Source organism: Astyanax mexicanus, chromosome 3 (genome assembly GCF_023375975.1).
Source record: "Astyanax mexicanus isolate ESR-SI-001 chromosome 3, AstMex3_surface, whole genome shotgun sequence".
Classification (NCBI taxonomy): domain Eukaryota; kingdom Metazoa; phylum Chordata; class Actinopteri; order Characiformes; family Acestrorhamphidae; genus Astyanax; species Astyanax mexicanus.
The window spans coordinates 4,865,644-4,883,791 of record NC_064410.1 but is presented as its reverse complement, the minus strand read 5'-3'; the positions used below and the strand labels follow the sequence as shown (position 1 = coordinate 4,883,791).

Genomic DNA, 18,148 nt, shown 5'->3' with positions numbered 1-18,148 from the left:
ACACTTTCACAATATCACAATATGTGTCTTTCTCAAGGTATGTGAAGTTGGACTGGAGAAGTTGCACCAGCAAAGCAGTACAACCACGTTAAAAAAAACAGTCAGTACCATTATTTATTATTTTTGTGTGAAAATCAAAGCAGACCCTATTCTGTAGCCTGCTCAAGTAACCTACACCAGTGGGAGAATGAATGCTTGTGCATTGGAGCTCTGTGTGCAACTCTTTGCAGTTACACCACCAAAACAATAGCTACAGCTACAGCTCTTGCAGTCTGTGTTGTCACAGTGTGTTTTTTCCAGTGGTGTAGTTTCTACATGGAAACAAAGTTTTTTGCTCTTTGTTAACATGTTTTTGTTTTAAAGAAACAGGAGAGAGTGACCAACATTTGGTAAAATAAATAAATAAATGAAATCATAGTAAAGTGGCATTTCTTGGCTATTATTACTGAACCCCTAATGTAGTTAAGGCACTAGTTGTTTACAGGCTCTCTTTTACGTATATATGTGTGCTTTGCTCAGTGTTCTAGAAGTACTGAAAGATCTGTAATAAAATCTGTGTAAAGCCTGTTGTAATTGAGTTATCATAATAAATTGCCATATTTTGCCACACCATTAACCTCTGTAACACCCTGTATCTCATTTCCATTTAATAGCAGAGAAAGAGCCAAAAGAGGAAAGCGGACACCACAACGCCAACGGCCAACGACCAACTAAGTGAATCTTCTCCAGCAGAGTCCAAGTCAGGGAAGACTCTGCCGCGGCGAGAGAGTGTTCGACCACCTAAACTCCCGAAGAAAGAGGCACCGGACTCCCAGCACCATGTGAACTACGTAGTCCCTGCCGGTGCCCACAGCCCAAAACAGCAAGAGCAACTGCGCTACTGTTTGGGCATTGTGAAGGAGATGTTTGCGAAGAAGCATGCAGCATATGCATGGCCTTTCTACAAACCAGTGGACGTGGATGCTTTGGGACTGCATGACTATCATGACATCATCAAACATCCAATGGACCTTACCAGTATCAAGGTGCGATAGCAGTCTCTCTTAAACCCTGTTTGAATGGGGTTTGTTTTTTACCAGGCGAGGTGCTGTAAAGTAGTTACTGGACATCCTCAGTGATTTTAGTCCCATTATAATGTATATAGCATTCAAATAGAGAAGATGAGCTAAAGGACCTGTTATTGATCCTTTAGTACTTTAAGGATGTATTATTTTTTTGGAGGGGGGGGAGGGGGATGAGTGTGTAAATCAAGTAGCCACTCCCATTTCCCCACCGTCAATTGTGCCAATATTTCTTATCCAATCCTATGTCATGCTTTTCCAGGTAAAACTAATCTTAAAACGTTCTTATATAGCCAGTGGTGTTTCAGTGTTTCAGAGTTCTGATTATTTGTGGGAGTAGAGTTGTTTACCCTGCAGTTAGCAACAAAAACTTAGTTAGCTTGCCGCTCACATTTGTGGTGTTATTTCTAATGTTTTTGTTGCAGGAGAAGCTGGAAAACAGGCAGTACAGAGATGCGCAAGAGTTTGCTGCAGATGTGCGGTTAATGTTTTCCAACTGCTACAAGTACAACCCTCCCGACCATGAGGTGGTGGCAATGGCTCGCAAGCTGCAGGTACGTGGCTGCCTCTCATGAATGCCAACATCTACGAAAAATGGGCATACTTACTTCAGGTAACCAAGATCCTTCTCTTTTTTTCAGGATGTGTTTGAGATGCGTTTTGCTAAAATGCCAGATGAGCCCGAGGAGACCTTCACCCCAGCTCCTGCCCCTGTGCCTCATCCCACTGTCCCTGTGAAGACCCAGCCACCCATTCCTGCCCCTTCATCCTCCGACAGCTCCAGTGACTCCTCCTCAGAGTCTGAATCCTCCACAGATGATTCAGAAGAGGAAAGGGCACAGAGGCTGGCTGAGCTGAAAGAACAGGTAAAGTAACAGCTGTATTTTTGTGGAGGTGTGTTTAGACTCACTAAAATTGATTAAAGTATTGCTTTAATATTAGTTAAAGCAATACTTAATATTAGTATTGCTTGTAATATATTGCAATATTTAGTATAGAAGGGTTGATATTTTTCACATTTAATTTTGCGAAGTTATGAAACCTGCCAAATTTGTTGTGCAGCTTAAGGCGGTCCATGAGCAGCTGGCAGCCCTTTCTCAGCCCCAGACCAGCAAACCAAAGAAGAAAGAGAAGGAAAAGAAGGAGAAGAAGAAGGATAAGCACAAAAAGAAAGGAGCCATGCCTGGACTGGAGGAGATCCTCGAGCCACCTCCTGCTCTCCAGCCACAGAAGAAAAGCAAGAACAACAAAGACCCTGTGCCCAAGAAGACCAAGAAACCCAAGTATGCCAGAGATCTGCCTTGTTACATTTTTAAAAAATGTTGGATTTTTAGACAGTCTATTGTGAGAGAAACACATTTCTAGAAATATGCATATAAACTTTTTTTTTTTTTTGTCCAGCAGTAAAAAGGAGGGGTTGAAGAACAACCGCTCCATGCCACCGCAGGGCCCTGTGCCCCCCATCCTGCAGCCTGTTTCGGCCCTGGACTCTGTGGAAGATCTGGGAGGAGGAGCGGGACCTGCAGGCGTAGCACCAACGGAAAAGAGCAAGCCCATGTCGTATGAGGAGAAGAGGCAGTTGAGTCTGGACATCAATAAGTTGCCTGGGGATAAGCTGGGTCGCGTGGTCCATATCATTCAGTCTCGTGAACCATCGCTCAAAAACTCCAACCCAGATGAGATCGAGATTGACTTTGAGACACTGAAACCTTCCACGCTTCGGGAACTGGAAAGATACGTCTCGTCTTGCCTCCGCAAGAAGAAAAAGCCTCCAGGTGAAGAGCATTATATAATGCTTAATCAGTTTATGTGCTGTTCTTGGGTGTGGTTAGCAGCACTTTGTAGTTTAGCAACCAGAGATTATCTGTTTTGATTGTTAATTATGCTCCTAAAGTCTTAATGTTTTTGTTTTTTTTATGTATATATTTTGAAATTTTCTTATTTTTACGGTTGGTCGCATTACTTAATATTATGTTGGGGACTAAATGTTTGTTGTCAAAACAGTGTAATAACAATCAGTTATTAATTAGTGTGTGGTATAAATGGTAGTTGAGGTTGGGCAATACAGCAAATATATATCACAATACCTAAATGCATTTAGCAAAACACAATGTGCATTGTATTTTATGTGGAAATGCTTTTTGTTCAGCATAGCATGCATTTGTGATCTTTAAATACTCCCAATATATATATATATATATATTTTTTATATATTTGATGTGGATAAAATTTTCACATTGGTTTTATATAGTTCCATTCATCCATCTGTTGTCAATACCTGTTATATCCGTCAGGGTTGCAGGGTTTTATATAGTTAATATAAAAAAAAATTAAAATGTTGAACTTAAAAACTCAAATGACTTATACAGCCTATGTAAATTGTCTTTCACATCCAGTTGCAGAGAAGACCATGGAGGCTATGACTGCTGCTAAGACAAAAGGCTCATCCTCAGACTCGGGCAGCAGTAGTGAGTCTAGCTCGTCAGACAGTGAAGACTCCGAGTCAGGTAAAAAAAAAAAAAAAAAAATGTTAGGAACAGTCCAGCTTTGTTTTAAGGATCTGCATTTCACTCAGCGTTTTCTACTTCTTGTCCTCTTAATTAAGGAATGGCTTCCAAACCGAAGAAGAGGGGTCACGCCACAAAGGAGGGAAAGAAATCCCAGCATCAGGCAATGCCTCCAGGCATGCCCCAACCCCAGGTGCACCTCCAGCCCCAGGCTCCAGCACATCAGCCCACAGCCCAGATAAAACAGCAGCCGCAACATCCGTCTCCAGCTACGTACATGGCTCCCCCCGTCACAGCGCTGGAGTCCTCCCAGTTGCTGGAAAACACATTTGACTCTCTACCACACTTTGGGCAACCCCTCATGCACCTCTCCCACAACAATGACTCGTCTTCTCCCGCCCCACCCCACCTAAATGCTCATCCAGCAGGTGGCCCTGGCTCACCTGAGACGCACCCATTTCTAAACCAGCACCCCATCCTCACCTCCCCAGGTAAGTCTAGGCTTCCAGATTCTTAGGTTTATTGACAATCTGATCATTTTAAGAACTGAAAGCAGTTTTCACCTTCATTTAACATTCATCTACATGGGTGTTTTTTTCATCCACAGCAATTCTCATTAAAAAAAGGATTTTTTTAATTTAAGGATTTTAAGGATTCACTTAAAATCCTTAAATTTTCCCAAAAATCAACAGTGCTCCTTAAACATATATAGATGCAAGGAACAGCGAATTATGAATTCTACCAGTCAGGTTGTAAGGAGCAGTAAAGCCACTCAGCTGAAGTACAGCGTTATAAAGGAGTTTCACAGAAGTTTTTGCTCAATAGCACGGCTTGAGCAGTAATGGCATTAGCTGCTAAGCACAACGCTAGCTCTTTCGCCGTTCATAGGTGATTGTATGGATGTAATTGTACATAAATAATACAATTATAGAATTTATGTAAGTATGTATAAGTGTACATATAATAAATTACTGCAGCCTAAAATGGACTCACGATTTTAGCAAATCCTTATGTGCAAAGCTCCAACATTTGATGGCTGAGATAGGAAAAGCCATTATATGCATTGTGTTTCTTCTCCGCATAATCATTCATATTCATCTCTTTCTTTGTCCTCCCCTGGCCCTGTAGCACTGCACAATGCTATGCCTCAGCAGCCTTCAAGACCCAGTAACAGGGCTCTGTCGCTACCTCCCAAACCTCCTCAGCCGACAACGACGCCCCAGCCGCCTTCGCAACAACCGCAGCAGCCGCAGCAGCACCCACCCCAACAGCCACTGCAGCTTCCGTCACAGCAAGCCCCGCAATCACAGCACCACCTTCCTCCCCATCTCCTGCACCCACCACAGCCTATTCGACAGAGACCCCTGTCCCCTCCTACGCTCACCCCTCAGGGCCTGCTGTCCTCGCAGCCACCACAGATGTTGCTGGAGGATGACGAGGAGCCCGTGCCCTCTATGCCTCTAAACCAGGTTCAGCTTTACCTTCAGCAGCTGCAGCAGGGTCGACAGCAGCAGCAGCAGGGCACGGTCATGCAGGCCCTGCAGGGCCGCCAGCAACAGCAGCCCAGCCAAGCTTCCCTCTTGCAGACGGTGCAGGTTCAGTCGCAGCTGGGTCCACAGACATCACTTGCTCCACCCCAGCTTCCTGTCCAGACTCAGCCTCAGCCTGCGCCGTCGCATCAACCCTCACCCCAGATCCCCCAGCATCAGCCCAGGCACATGCAGCACGTCCCCCAAACACAGACCCAGCAGCAGCAGCTCGCTTACTCGCAAGGCCCTGTTCCGACCCAACAGACACAGCAAGTGCAACATAAAGTGTCCATGGCTCCCAATAAAGCACAGCAGCAGATCATTCAGCAGCAGCAGCAACAGCAGCATCCCTCTCCACGTCAACACAAACCCGATCCATACAGCGCTGGTAAGAGCTAAACAATCAGCAGCAGTAAAACGTATCCTAGACAGTATTTACATGTGTTGTTTAAAACGTGTGCTGCATACCAACCATTGTAGATCACTAAGAATGTTTGAGATATCTGTTATAATGTATTGTATTCAATTTCTTAATTTATTTTTTATTTTAATGAATCATCTCTCTACTCATGTCAGGTCACTTGCGAGAGAACCCCTCTCCTCTTATGATGCATTCCCCTCAAATCTCACAGTATACTCCTGTAGTCCACCAGTCGCCACCTCATAACCTACAGCCCAAAAAAGTGAGTATTGTTCTGTTCCCATATTCTATGTAGGAGTGCACAATAATATTGGAATTGTATTGGTATAGATCGATATTTCAAACCGATACTTGTATCGATATATTTATTGTATGTTTATATATATACCTGTGTAATATCAAATTTATGTTTTTTTTTTTTTGTATGTTTTTTGTTTTTTTGTTTACCTGGTGTTAATCTGTGTCCCTGTGTAACTTTGCAGGAACCACCGCAGCGTGGACCTTTGGTCCTTGGGGGTGTAAAGGAGGAAAAGCAGCAACCTCCCTCGCCTGTGATGCGTAGCGAGTCCTTTAGCCCAGCCATGCGACCGGAACCACACAAGCAGCCTGAGAGCAAACCACATTTGCCATCTCATGGCCAGCCGAGTGAGTACCCTCCTTCCCTGCAGAAAGTACCAACTGCTGATGACAGACTTGTCTCATTCCCAAGATATAAAGCTTAATCACCAAATTAAACAGGTGGCAAATACATCCAGTGTACACTGTGGTCTAAAACATGTCTCCATGTCTTAGGGCAAGATATGAAGCCACTGGAGAGTTCACGCCCCATCATCCGCTCCTCAGAGCAGAGCGGCCCACCTCCCTCCATGCAAGACAAGGACAAATTCAAACAGGAGCCCAAGACACCTGTAGCTCCTAAAAAGGTACAGGTGGATGGAAGGGAAATTCTTGATAGTTTGTTTGTTTCAAAATTAAAAAAAAAATTGTTTTGTGTTAAACGCAGCTTAATCAGTAGTACATAATGTCCCAAGCACAAGTTTTTAAAAATGTTTAAAGTAGCGTAGTAGTCAATCAATAACAAAAAAAAACAAATTCATCACAAAAGAAATCTGTGATTGATATTAATCAGTGTTTAAAAAAACTTAGATTTTTATTAGTGGTGCCAATCCCTTAAGACATAATTTTAAGGGTTATTTGCATTATTCCAACTAAATCATGGATAAAATCATGATAATTTTTTAAAAGCTGGTACTTAACTGATATTTTTGGAAAGGGGGAAAATAATTGTTAATAGTTAGTGTGGATTACACCTAGTAGACTAGATCCTTTTTTTTTTTTTTTACTGTATTCTAATATCTCAGGGTAGTTTTGATGCTTTTTAAAGAAGAATATTTGTAAGGTGCTGAGATGCTGAGTTTAATGAAGAGCTTTAATGGAGAAGAAAAATGCTTGTGTGCGTGTGTGCGTGCGTACGAGACAGAAAGACCATGAACTTCAGCATAAAGCAGCTTGGACTGTGTGCCTCTCCACTCTTCTTCTAAACCTTAATTTTCAATTAAATGCTAAATGTACTGATTGTTACTGATGAACTTAGATTAGATAGATTAGAGTACTTCACGTTCCCTCTGCTGACGAGCTTTAAGGAGATGCGGATTTCATTTTCCAGCAGGACTTGGCACCTGACCACACTGCCGAAAGTACCAATAGGTCTTATATAATATTCTAATTTTCTGATATACTGAATTTTGGGTTTTCATTGACTATAAGCCATAATCATCAACAATAAAAGAAATAAATGCTTAAAATAGATCACTCTGTAATCAATCTGTACATTTAGTCTCACTGTTTGGATTTAATTACTCAAATACATTTTGGATGATATTTACGTAGTGTTTCTACACAGCATGTTGTAGTCTATTTAGCTGCTTTGTCTAATAAGCCTTTCTTCTCTTTGTCAGGATGTGAAACTAAAGAACATAAGCTCGTGGGCAAGCCTAGCACAGAAGTCCACCTCTACGCCATCGTCCGCAGTAAAGTCGAGCAGTGACAGCTTCGAGCTGTTCCGCCGGGCAGCACGAGAGAAAGAGGAAAGGGAGAAAGCTCTGAAAGCCCAGGCAGAGCAGGCAGAAAAGGACCGTCAGCGCAGAGAGCAGGAGAAGCAGCGGTAAATCATGTCATTTAACATTTCAAATTCATCCCCCGAGTGGTTAAAAAGTAAAACAGACTTAATGAACATGATTCTGTTCGTGTCTCCAGGGGTCGTGATGAGGAAGACACGATGGAGCCTGTGCGACGGCCCCACGAGGAGCCGCGGAGGCGTTCGGAGCAGCACCAGGCCCCTCAGCAGCAGCACCAGGCCCCAACACCAGCCCCCAATCCACAGGCCCAGCCCCCATCGGCGCCACCGCCTTCGCAGGCCCCCGCCCAGTCCCCAGCTTCCAGCCAGAGCGCACTCGACCAGCAGAGAGAGATGGCGCGTCGCAGGGAGCAGGAGAGGCGGAGGAGAGAGGCGGTGAGTTCTAGCCTGTTGGCTTTTCTTATGTCACTCTGGATCCCGTCATCAGAGATTAACACAGAGATGCAGAGATGCATCTCATTGCTGTATAAAATAAAGGTTGGCCTTAGTTTGCTATGAGTGTACTCACACTAATCCACTAAAGTATGTTTTGTTTGACTATACCCTGCCAAAGTTCAGTTCTGCCCAACATGATAACACCGTGACATCAGTGATGCTGCTGTGTTCCTAACATGAAAGAGATTTACCGTGTTGCATAATCTCAAAACTCTAAATATACTTCCAAGTAAATATAATCTGTGTCAGCTGCCTGATCTGTAATGTGCATGTGCATCCATTTATACATGTATAATGTATAACTCTTTAAAATATAGTAATAAAAAATAAGAGAAAGGAAAATAAGAGAACCACAGTAATGTAAGGAGGGCAAGACAGCAAATATTCCAGGATAATATGCAGTAAAGAGCTCTGCAAATTATGGCTGGTCAAAATGACTGTAAAACCTCATAGCTCAGTATGCTTAAGAGACGTAGTAATATAACCCTAACAGAGTTTGGCAGTGTGGTAAAACAAAATAAATAAATAAAATTGTTACTAGGGCTGTCAACATGTGTAAATGCATGCAGTTCATGCAATCATGTTCATTAGAACCATTTCTACATGTACAACAAATACACATTCTTTTTTGGAATTAAATCATACATCAGTGGTGTGCTTAGCATGTGTGATTGTTATGAATGTTGTCTCTTTATATTGTAAAAAATCTGAATCTGTCAGCCATACTGCACATGCAGTGATATTAATAGCTTTATTTTTTTTTAAACTGGGGATTTTAAGTAGTGGTATTAGTAATAGTTGTGCTGTAGTTGCTGCTGTTGAACATTGTTAATAGAAAAGACCCCAGAACAGGTATATCAAGTAACAATGTATTTCCAGAAATGCCATATCTGTACCTGCTTTGAAGTTTGGCCCTTTTAACAGCATTTCTGTTCTTGGTAAAAAAATAAAAAAAATAAAAGTAATAACATAAAGACTGTCTTTGTTCTAAATTCATTATCAGAGATTTGTATGTGACGCAGATCAGGTATTTACAGGTTCTGTTTGAGTTTAGTATCTTTGGATTTTCAGCTTTCACTCATGAAGACTGCATTACTGCACTATTGTGAATACATCCTACATCCTGTTTACTTTCATTTAACATTTTTTCTTTCTTTTGCTTTTTTTCACAGATGGCAGCTACCATTGACATGAATTTCCAAAGTGATTTGATGGCTATTTTCGAGGAGAACTTGTTTTAAAATGCACGATGAGGCATAAGAGACTGCAAAACATGATGGATTCCTCTGCATAGAGAAAATGGACTGGTAAAGCGCTAAGGGAATATAAAGACCCCAACTGACCATGAGTAACGCTGAAGAGGCAGAGCCGGCACTGGGCAAGCTATGGCTTCGACAGGGACGCCTGTAGCTCTCCTTCTTGCCTTAGCAGAAAAGAGGGACCCTCAAGCTCGGACAGCATTGCCTCTCTGCCATTCCTCCTGGATTTAAAACCTGTGACGGTAGCAGGACGGAGGGGACGTTCTCATGGGGCACTCGTGTGAATCATTGGGAGCAAACGGATGGATGGACTTTCAGTGGAGGAATATCTAATTGAGAACAGTTTAAATAATGTACTGATTACTCGTAGTACGGCGTTCATCAACTGCCAGATGTCTTGAGGGGTATTGCTTTCTATTCTTTTTTTTTTTTCTTTATTATTTTTTTTCTTTCACCTTTTTTTTGTTTTCTTTTTGTTTTTTTTTACTTTATTGCAAGCAAGCCACAGGATAGGATCTTTTGTGACCCAGGTCAAGATCAGCTGAAGTTGTGTAATCTCAGGAGAGGAGGTACAGCTTGCCATAGCCTCTGACCTGTACGCTCAAAACATCACAGTACATGATTATTCACTGACGGGGGATATGAACAAAACAGTGAAACACAAGCAAAAGAAGTGTTATCACTAGGTTTTTTTTTTCTGTTTTCACTTTTTGTTATGTAGGATCTACTGTAAAAAGATATTTTCATAATGATTACTGGTTATATTTTTTCTTTACTTTTTTTTTTTTTACGCTCTTACAAACACTTACTTAACCCCCTCTGATGTCTATGCCAAACATCCATTACCTTTTTGTGTTGAAGTCCTAGGCCTGAAAAGCTACATTTAACGTGTCTTTTTCTTAATATATAAATATATTTTCTTGTTCTCCCCGAAACCGACATGAAAGTTTAGGTAGCCTTGTAGTAGATAAACCTAATATATGCATTATTCCAACAATTGTTCATTGAAGACAGAGTCGAAATAAGGTATACACTTTAAAAAATAAAAAAAACAAACTTCATCCATTTCATTTAAGGTTGCTGCACCTATCATACAAGTGGGAAGAAGAGGGGACGGGGTGGGGGGAGTATCCTTCACTTTTAAGTATAATTATTTGAAAGCATACAGTAACTATTTTCTGTGCATTATACATAATAGAAAGAAGTCACAAGTCGTATTGTTCGTAACTGGTTCACGCTACTAAATGCTAGAAATGACGACATAAGCACCGGCCGAGCGAGCAGCCGGCTGACTCTGCTCATCGGGAACGCCGTGGAGACCATACAGAGCCAGAGCGCACCTCTCACTTTTTTCTTTTTCTTTTTTGTTTTTTCCTTTTATAAGTAAATGCATGGCTCCTGTATTTTCTTTCGCAGATCATTTTCAACCAATCAGAGGGGACTGTACGCTGTTCTAGGTAATAACGATTACATTAAGATTTGAAAAGGGGAAAAAAAATCAAACCGTTCTGATTTTATATCATTGTTCTTGTTCAATTATAGTGGATGTGAGTTCTAATTATGTTATTTGAGTCGGCAACGGGGAGTGCGGGTGGGCGTGGGCACAGTTCGAGACCTTCCGCAGGGGGTTCTCTGAGTTTTCTCCTATGGTGTTTTCTCCAGTGCCTGTATTGTATTGCGATTCTAGTTGGCATATATTACGTTCTAGGGAGGGCGAGGGAGGGAGCGAAAGTTGTGGGCGGGAGGTTTAGGGAAGAGCTTGTGTAAAAAGCAAAAAACAAGAAAAAAAAACACACAAAAAAAGACAAAAAAAGGAAAGTCAACATTTTTATATTCTACCCATTTACAATATTCAGGTTTAATCTAGTTTTAGCTGGACTTCTTAACTTACACCGGACAGTTAAGTTTTTCTTCATTTTCTTCAACCTGTTTTAAGAGGATGTCAGATGTCAGAGCAGCCACATACTCATTATTATTATTATTCGGTGTGTATGGATAGTTGAATGTGTGTGTGTGTGTATGTGAGTGAGTGAGTGAGTGTGTGTGTATGTATGTATGTATGTATGTATGTATGCATCAGTAAGGTCTTTGTATGGTATGTGGCACGGTGAAGTGTGTGTATGTGTGTGTATGCTCCTTCTGAGAGCTTCCACAGAAACACTTCCCAAGAATAAGTTGTTTTGCTTACACTTTTTTTTTCTTCTTCCCCTCCCTCAATGAAGTCCACATATATAAATATATATAAAATTTTCTTTTTCATTAATTCGGTTTGTAAAAGGTGAACGAAGATACACTTCATTCCTTCAAGCCTTTAAATGTATTCTTTTGTTTTCCTTGGTAACAGTTGGACATTTATGTGCCATAGATACGAATTCTCCAGAGAATGTGCTGACCTGCAGCTCAGCAGAGAGTTTGCTTTATTCAGGTATTTTATTTTATTCTCTTTTTTTCTTTTTTTTTTTCTTTTTGGTTTTTGTTTTAATTTTTTTTTTCTTTTTTGGTTTGTGTTAAACATTGTACTCGATTAATGTTTGGTATGTGCGTGAGCTATCGAGGTCAATGATTCAATCTGTTATGATCATGATATAAACTCATCTCTTTTATAGAAAATTAAAAGGAAACAAAAAATGTGTCTTCTGTCCATTTCCTTTATGGTCATGAAGTAGTGGTCATTTCTTTGGATAAGATTGGAAGTGGTGCTGTCACTGCTTGCCAGTTCTACATTCCTCCTGGTTACAGTTCATTTAGATGGATGGAGTTGCGTTGTTTTATTAAAAGAAAAGTATCAAATATAAACTTTGATTCTTAAATGCTTTAATGCCTCCAGAAATTAGGCTTTGTAGCTGCTTTCACAAATTAACTCCTGAAAATGTCTGGAGACTCAAGTCTAGACATTAACTGGAGTTGACCTTTCGTACATAAATTCTCACCTCAGGAAATGTTCTGTATGGTTTGGACATTGTTATGGTTAGGGGCAAAGTTGTATTGTAATTAAGTACAAATATATTTTTACTTTACTTAAATACACTCTATCCAGATAAATCTCTCCTCCATTCGGATAGAGTGAATCTGATTGTGATTGGATGTAGAGAAGTATAAACATATACCATTCTGACTCCCTATTGGTTTATACTGTGAACTATCACACCTGCACACGTCCTCCCACACACACTCCAGCAAGAACATAGCAGACGTATGTAGTCTAGTATGAAGATGATCCGTGCAGAGGCTCAAGAGAACTCCAGATAAACTCCAGTCCAACTAAGCTTCTTTAATATATTTACATTCTATTAAAATACATTAATTTACAATCAGCATATATGCAGCTGAAAAAGGGAACAGCCTAGTGCATCCCAAATTATATTATCAACATTATCATTTTATTAATGTAAAATTTATAGTCATTATGGCTTTTAGAAAAATGTGTTTTGGGCAGTGGGGAAGTGCACTATAGGACTCTTATAGGATCTTTTGTAATTAATGGCATTTTTTTTCTCCTTATATTACTTTTATACTTTAAAATAATTCGGAAACCAGTACTTTCAGTACTTTAATTCTACATTAGTATTTTAAATCCTAGTATCTATACTTCTACCTGCAGAGTAATGAATGTGAATACTTTTGACATCTTTGATCAGAAGACAACAGGCAGAATAAAGCCTGGGTAATGTGCAGGAGCCCTGATTCAGACATTTGAGTTCACACACACAGTTCCTCTGGGTGATCTCTGTCATGTCTGGGTGAGTTCTGTCATGTTCATCTGTCCGGAACTAAGAAGGTGTTCCCAGGTCAGTTTGACCCGGTGCATGTTTAATCATCAAAAAGATGTCTGAAAATCCTAACAAGCAGTGTGAATTACTGCTTGATTTAATTTCTAACTCCATTACTAATTATTCTATCAAAATTTAGTGTAATGGTGTTCCTTACCTATAACAGGTAATGGTTTAATAAGAAGGTTTTTTTTTTTTTAAATATATATATATATATATATATATATATATATATATATATATATATATATATATATATATATATATATATATATATATATATATATTATATATATATATTATATATTATATATATATATATTATATATTATATTATATTATATATATATATATATATATATATATATATATATATATATATATATATATATATATATTATTTTTATCAGCCTCATTTTTAGTACTCCCCCTGTTGGACAACACGAGGATAAAACACACTAAACAATTCCAACGAAAGCTTGTAATAATATTTTTATTTCTGTATTTAATTTATTTCCTACATTGTAACTTAATATTACAGGTATTTAAAAAACATATGGACTTGTAAACTGTAAAAATGTATTAGTCCTTCACTTGACCCAATCCCCTGATCTAAAGCTGATGAACTGAGATGGTGATTTGAGGTGATTTGAGATGAGCTGGAGCTTCAAAGCATTTAAGGGAAAGCGGCAGCTATTGTTCAGCACCTCCAGGAACTCCTTCCTTCAAGACGCTGAGAAAACTATTCCAGGTGACTCTCCCTCATGAAGACACTGGGATTAAAATACCAAGAGTGTGCAGATCTGTCCTCAAAGATAAATGTGCTACTTAGAAGAATATAAAGTAGAAAACATAATTCTATTTATTCACAAAATAATTCTGTATAAATAAATACATGTTTCTGTATAGCTCCAATCTCTTTAATACTAAATTTTCCAATGTAAAAATCATAAAAAAGAAGAAAACACATTGAATTAAAAAAAAAAAAAGGTGGCCAAACGTTTGAATGGTACTATGTATATACATTCATAGCACTGCTTGGTTGTTACTAGAAAGAAAAACCTCTTAATAATTGTAAAAGAAAATTATTCTTTTTTAATTGTATTATTATTTTTTATTATTATGCGGTACAGCTGTTGTTAATGCCATAGGGCTGTTGGACAAAATACTAAAATGACTAAAAATGACTTATTAAATAATGTTGTGAAAAGAATAAGACTCTTAAATAATATAAAATAAGAGTTGGATTATGCAATTTAAAGCAATAATACAGTCAAAGAATGAATAGAGAGGAGAGTACCCACTTGAAAATGTATTTCGGGTTTGTCAGATACTATAGAGGGCGATCCTGAGTGAGTTTTAAATGAATGGATTCAAATAAAGAAAAATCACAAGTTACAAATGTTTAATAATTGTATACAGACATATTACTTCTTTTCTCTACCAAGGACAATATCAAATGTTACACGACTGAATATATAATTTTAAAAGCTCTTAAACTCTAGTTATAAACCTTTAAAACTCAGTGCCCTGTCTGTAACAACATCACCAGCTGAAATGACTTTTCTGGACAAGGGGCTACACTGTTTTTAATTTGAGTTTTTAGCCTTTTAGCTCCATTCACCGCCATTTATTTTGGACTGACTCGCGGGCTCCCTCTAGCGGTTCGCAGTCATTTTACCTAGAAGTTATCGGGTAGGCTCTGTTTTTGAAAACAGTGCATGAATTGATTAAACAACAAAAACAGGGAATTTAGCCTAATTTCTACCCCCTAAAATCATAACATTTATTTAAAATTAAAGTGCTAAGGATCATGTTTAAATTAGTAGCAAATTACAACAATTAAGTAATTCCTTAAGTGTAGCATACTGCCCCTTAGACACTCTTTGTCCTTAGATTTATTTAAGGGACCTCAATTTCACTCTGAAAAAAAAAAAACTAAAAATATGAATTTTGAGATAAATGAGCCTTTTTACCTTTATAATTTATTATTTCTTAATTAATCAGCTATAAGTAATACAAATATGCTCAGTTTAGCCCGTTTCTTCTTGTTCTTCTTCTTCTTGTTCTTCTTCTTGTTCTTCTTCTTCTTCTTCTTCTTCTTCTTCTTCTTCTTCTTCTTATTATTATTATTATTATTATTATTATTATTATTATTATTATTATTATTATTATTATTATTATTATTATTATTATTATTATACAACATAGTTGTTACCTCTGGGGCTCCGTAGGAAGCAAAACGTCAGCCACCCCTTCCACCAAAATAAAAGTTTGCGTATTATTGTTTTTATGCATGGAAATTAAAAAATATATATTCCTGCTGTATTTTTTGAGCCATGTATTTAATTCTTTGTGTTTTTATTTGTGTATTTTATGTTTAAATAAAGTCCAGTATATGATGAACTGCTGGACGAGGGACTTTTCATTTGTTGTTTAGTGCGGCGGTGAAACCGGAAGTTTGGCATGTCGTGTGGATGGTATCGTTGAGGAGACATGGGGGTTAAAATAGAGATTTTTCGGGTGAGGGATTTTCCGCATTTCTATCTGTACTGTTGTTAAATTTGTGTATTTAACGCTGTAGACAGTATTAAAGAGTATAATCTAACAGCAGGGCTGAGTTTTACTGCGCTGTGTGAGATAATCAGCCTGTGCTGCAGGAGATTCAGCAGCAGCCAGTCCTGCTGTTTCACTGATCTATACATCTTAAATACATCTAAGGGAAAAGAGTGCGTAAGGAGATTTATGGAGATCTGAGGAGGTCTGAGGAGATTTGAGATGATCTGTCTCCTGTATTGAACTCTGCTGTTCCTTTACAGATGATGCTCTATGTGTCCTTCCCTGTGACGATCTTCTGGATATCTAACAGAGCAGAGTACTTTGAGGAGTACGTTGTGAAGAGGAAGGTCAGTAGTTGAGACTGATAGTTTAGCGTTGACACTTCTGGGGTGGGTTTATTGATTGAGTGCTATAACGTGTAGTATTGGCACTGCGGTGCTGAGGTCATAGAGCGAGTGTATTGGACTCATAACCACTAAAAACAAATTGGAGGGGCACTGGGTGATGTGTAGGTTTAGAGGGAGGGAGAGCTGATTGGCTGAACAGTGGCAGTAGCAGTGTGCCTCTGATAGCGGTGCCATGCAGATGATTGTACATCAGCAGAGGGGCGGTATTATTGATTGACTGATTTGCATATTGTGTGTAGCAAAGTACACAAAAACATCATTAAACCTCACCTTTAGTTGAACACAGTTGAACCTAAATAAACCAAAATTAAAGTGTTTTTTTTTTCAAAGGTTATGAAATGTTTATAAAGTTTTAAGCAGGACTGGTTTGTTTCATTTCTTCAAAGAAACACATTTTTGCTATTAATGAAAAATATATGGTTTAGGGTTTCGTGCCTTAAACACCAGACACCAATTCTTAGGGGAGAAATCAGCATGTATTTTTATATATTTAATATATTAAACCCACACATATATCATTTTGCTTTAATACATTTTTAATTATCAACAACATATGAAAATGTTCAATTAGGCAAAATCACAGTTTATAAACAAAGCTGACATAGTAACTAGCTCAATCATGTTAAAGGACAGAGTGAACATAATGTGTAATAAATTTTGAGGTATTCAAAAATGACAGAGGCCAAGTTTATATATTGTCTGATAAATTGTTAATGCAGTTATTGCTACTGACCTAGTTGGGAGGCGCTGTAATAGGGGTCCGTTGGTAATTAAATCGGGTCTGGGAATGTCTTCTCTAGATGCCTTACATCTCTCTGCATAATTCCATGTTTTATTTATTTTTTTCAGAAGGAAATCTTTCCACCAGACGAGAAAATGCAGGTGAGTATTTTTTTTACGATTTATTGGATTTTTCAATGTCATAAATATAAAAATAACAAGTAGTACAATAATTAAATACATAATATAAATCAGGTATGATATCCTCCAATACAGCAGAGTGCTCATATTCTCTTTTCTTTCTAAAACAGAGACAAAGGCTTGAGGAATTTAAGGAGCGCATGAGAGATCGCAGGGAGCAGAAGATGCTGAAACGACTGGGCATGGAATCAGCCAACCCGTTGGACGAGTGACGTCTTTTTATTACACAGACCAAACTAAGATCATGGTTTATTAAGTGACCATGATAAGCCTGAGTTTGGTAATCCAGTTAAGGGTATATTGCGGAAAATGTAAATATTAATGCGGTGCCGAAAAAACCTTGTACCTCCATTTGTTTTTTCACTTTTTGACATAATATAAATTTATCAGATATTTACATACAAGATAAATAGACCAATAGAAATTATCTAAAATGACCTGGAAATTATTTGCATTGACTTTTTTTTCTTCTCTAATAAAAAAAAAAGCACTTTGAAGATACAAGGTTTTTGAAAGGACAACAGGTGTGTTTTGCATTGCAATGTTTCCACAAACTACAAGTTTTTTGTGTAAAACATATACCCCATAACACATGAAAAATACTGGCTCATGTTGTTGCTGGATAATATGCTCTATATTTATTTTTTTCAATCAGAATGTTGCATTGATTTTCATATAATAATATTCATATTCATAAACTTGATTAAACTTTGATTTTATCAGGTGATGAAGGCCGAAGTTTGAAGTCTATTGCACACATGATATATTAATGTAAAAGTCTGGGAGTGAAGAAATACATCTTTCACAAATTTAGTAACACATTACTTCTTTTGGAATTTGTAAAAAAATAAATAAATAAAAAATAAGAAAAGTGTAAAACTATGTCTGTTTGTCCTCCTTGGAACTTATCTGTAATGCTGAAGACCGGAGCCACAGTGGGCGTTTGTAAAGGGCAGAGCATATGTCAATCGTTTTCAACTGCAACCAATCAGGTACTAGACTTTTGTTGTCAATCACTTTTTATTGATCCAGTCATCAGCCAGAGTTAGCTATCCATCATTTTTACTGCAGCCAATGGCGGGATTAATACCAGGTTGGCGTTTGAACGGCAGAAATAGCTTTGTGACCTGAACATAACCTGG

At 38.4% G+C, this 18,148-nt stretch overlaps 2 protein-coding genes across 6 annotated transcripts in view; both read left to right on the top strand.

Annotated features, from left to right (window-relative positions):
- The window catches only part of brd4 (bromodomain containing 4), a 41,365-nt gene extending 29,384 nt beyond the window's left edge, over positions 1-11,981 (top strand). For 3 of the 5 annotated variants that reach the window (XM_007229062.3, XM_007229061.3, XM_007229058.4), the window contains 15 exons: positions 38-100; positions 654-1,025; positions 1,487-1,615; positions 1,703-1,927; positions 2,124-2,344; positions 2,463-2,836; positions 3,458-3,568; positions 3,667-4,059; positions 4,697-5,485; positions 5,674-5,780; positions 6,001-6,163; positions 6,311-6,441; positions 7,477-7,682; positions 7,775-8,030; positions 9,263-11,981. In XM_007229062.3, coding sequence (XP_007229124.3) covers positions 38-100; positions 654-1,025; positions 1,487-1,615; positions 1,703-1,927; positions 2,124-2,344; positions 2,463-2,836; positions 3,458-3,568; positions 3,667-4,059; positions 4,697-5,485; positions 5,674-5,780; positions 6,001-6,163; positions 6,311-6,441; positions 7,477-7,682; positions 7,775-8,030; positions 9,263-9,331 — 3,609 coding nt within the window. In that variant the 3' untranslated portion in view covers positions 9,332-11,981. The remainder of the gene's footprint in view (positions 1-37; positions 101-653; positions 1,026-1,486; positions 1,616-1,702; positions 1,928-2,123; positions 2,345-2,462; positions 2,837-3,457; positions 3,569-3,666; positions 4,060-4,696; positions 5,486-5,673; positions 5,781-6,000; positions 6,164-6,310; positions 6,442-7,476; positions 7,683-7,774; positions 8,031-9,262) is intronic. The other 2 variants (XM_007229059.4, XM_007229060.4) reach the window with 2 other exon arrangements.
- A 3,561-nt stretch (positions 11,982-15,542) lies between these two features.
- LOC103037501 (protein PET100 homolog, mitochondrial) lies at positions 15,543-17,733 on the top strand. The gene is made up of 4 exons (XM_007229057.4): positions 15,543-15,642; positions 15,939-16,025; positions 16,935-16,967; positions 17,117-17,733. Exons 1-4 carry the CDS (start codon positions 15,616-15,618, stop codon positions 17,216-17,218), a joined length of 249 nt encoding a protein of 82 aa, XP_007229119.1. The 5' UTR covers positions 15,543-15,615; the 3' UTR covers positions 17,219-17,733.
- The last annotated feature ends 415 nt before the right edge of the window (positions 17,734-18,148 follow it).

Coding starts and splice junctions, on each gene's coding strand:
- LOC103037501 (XM_007229057.4), top strand. CDS start 15,616: ATGGGGGTTAAAATAGAGATTTTTCGG. Junction 15,643..15,938: donor TTAAAATAGAGATTTTTCGG/GTGAGGGATTTT, acceptor GTTCCTTTACAG/ATGATGCTCTATGTGTCCTT. Junction 16,968..17,116: donor CACCAGACGAGAAAATGCAG/GTGAGTATTTTT, acceptor TTTCTAAAACAG/AGACAAAGGCTTGAGGAATT.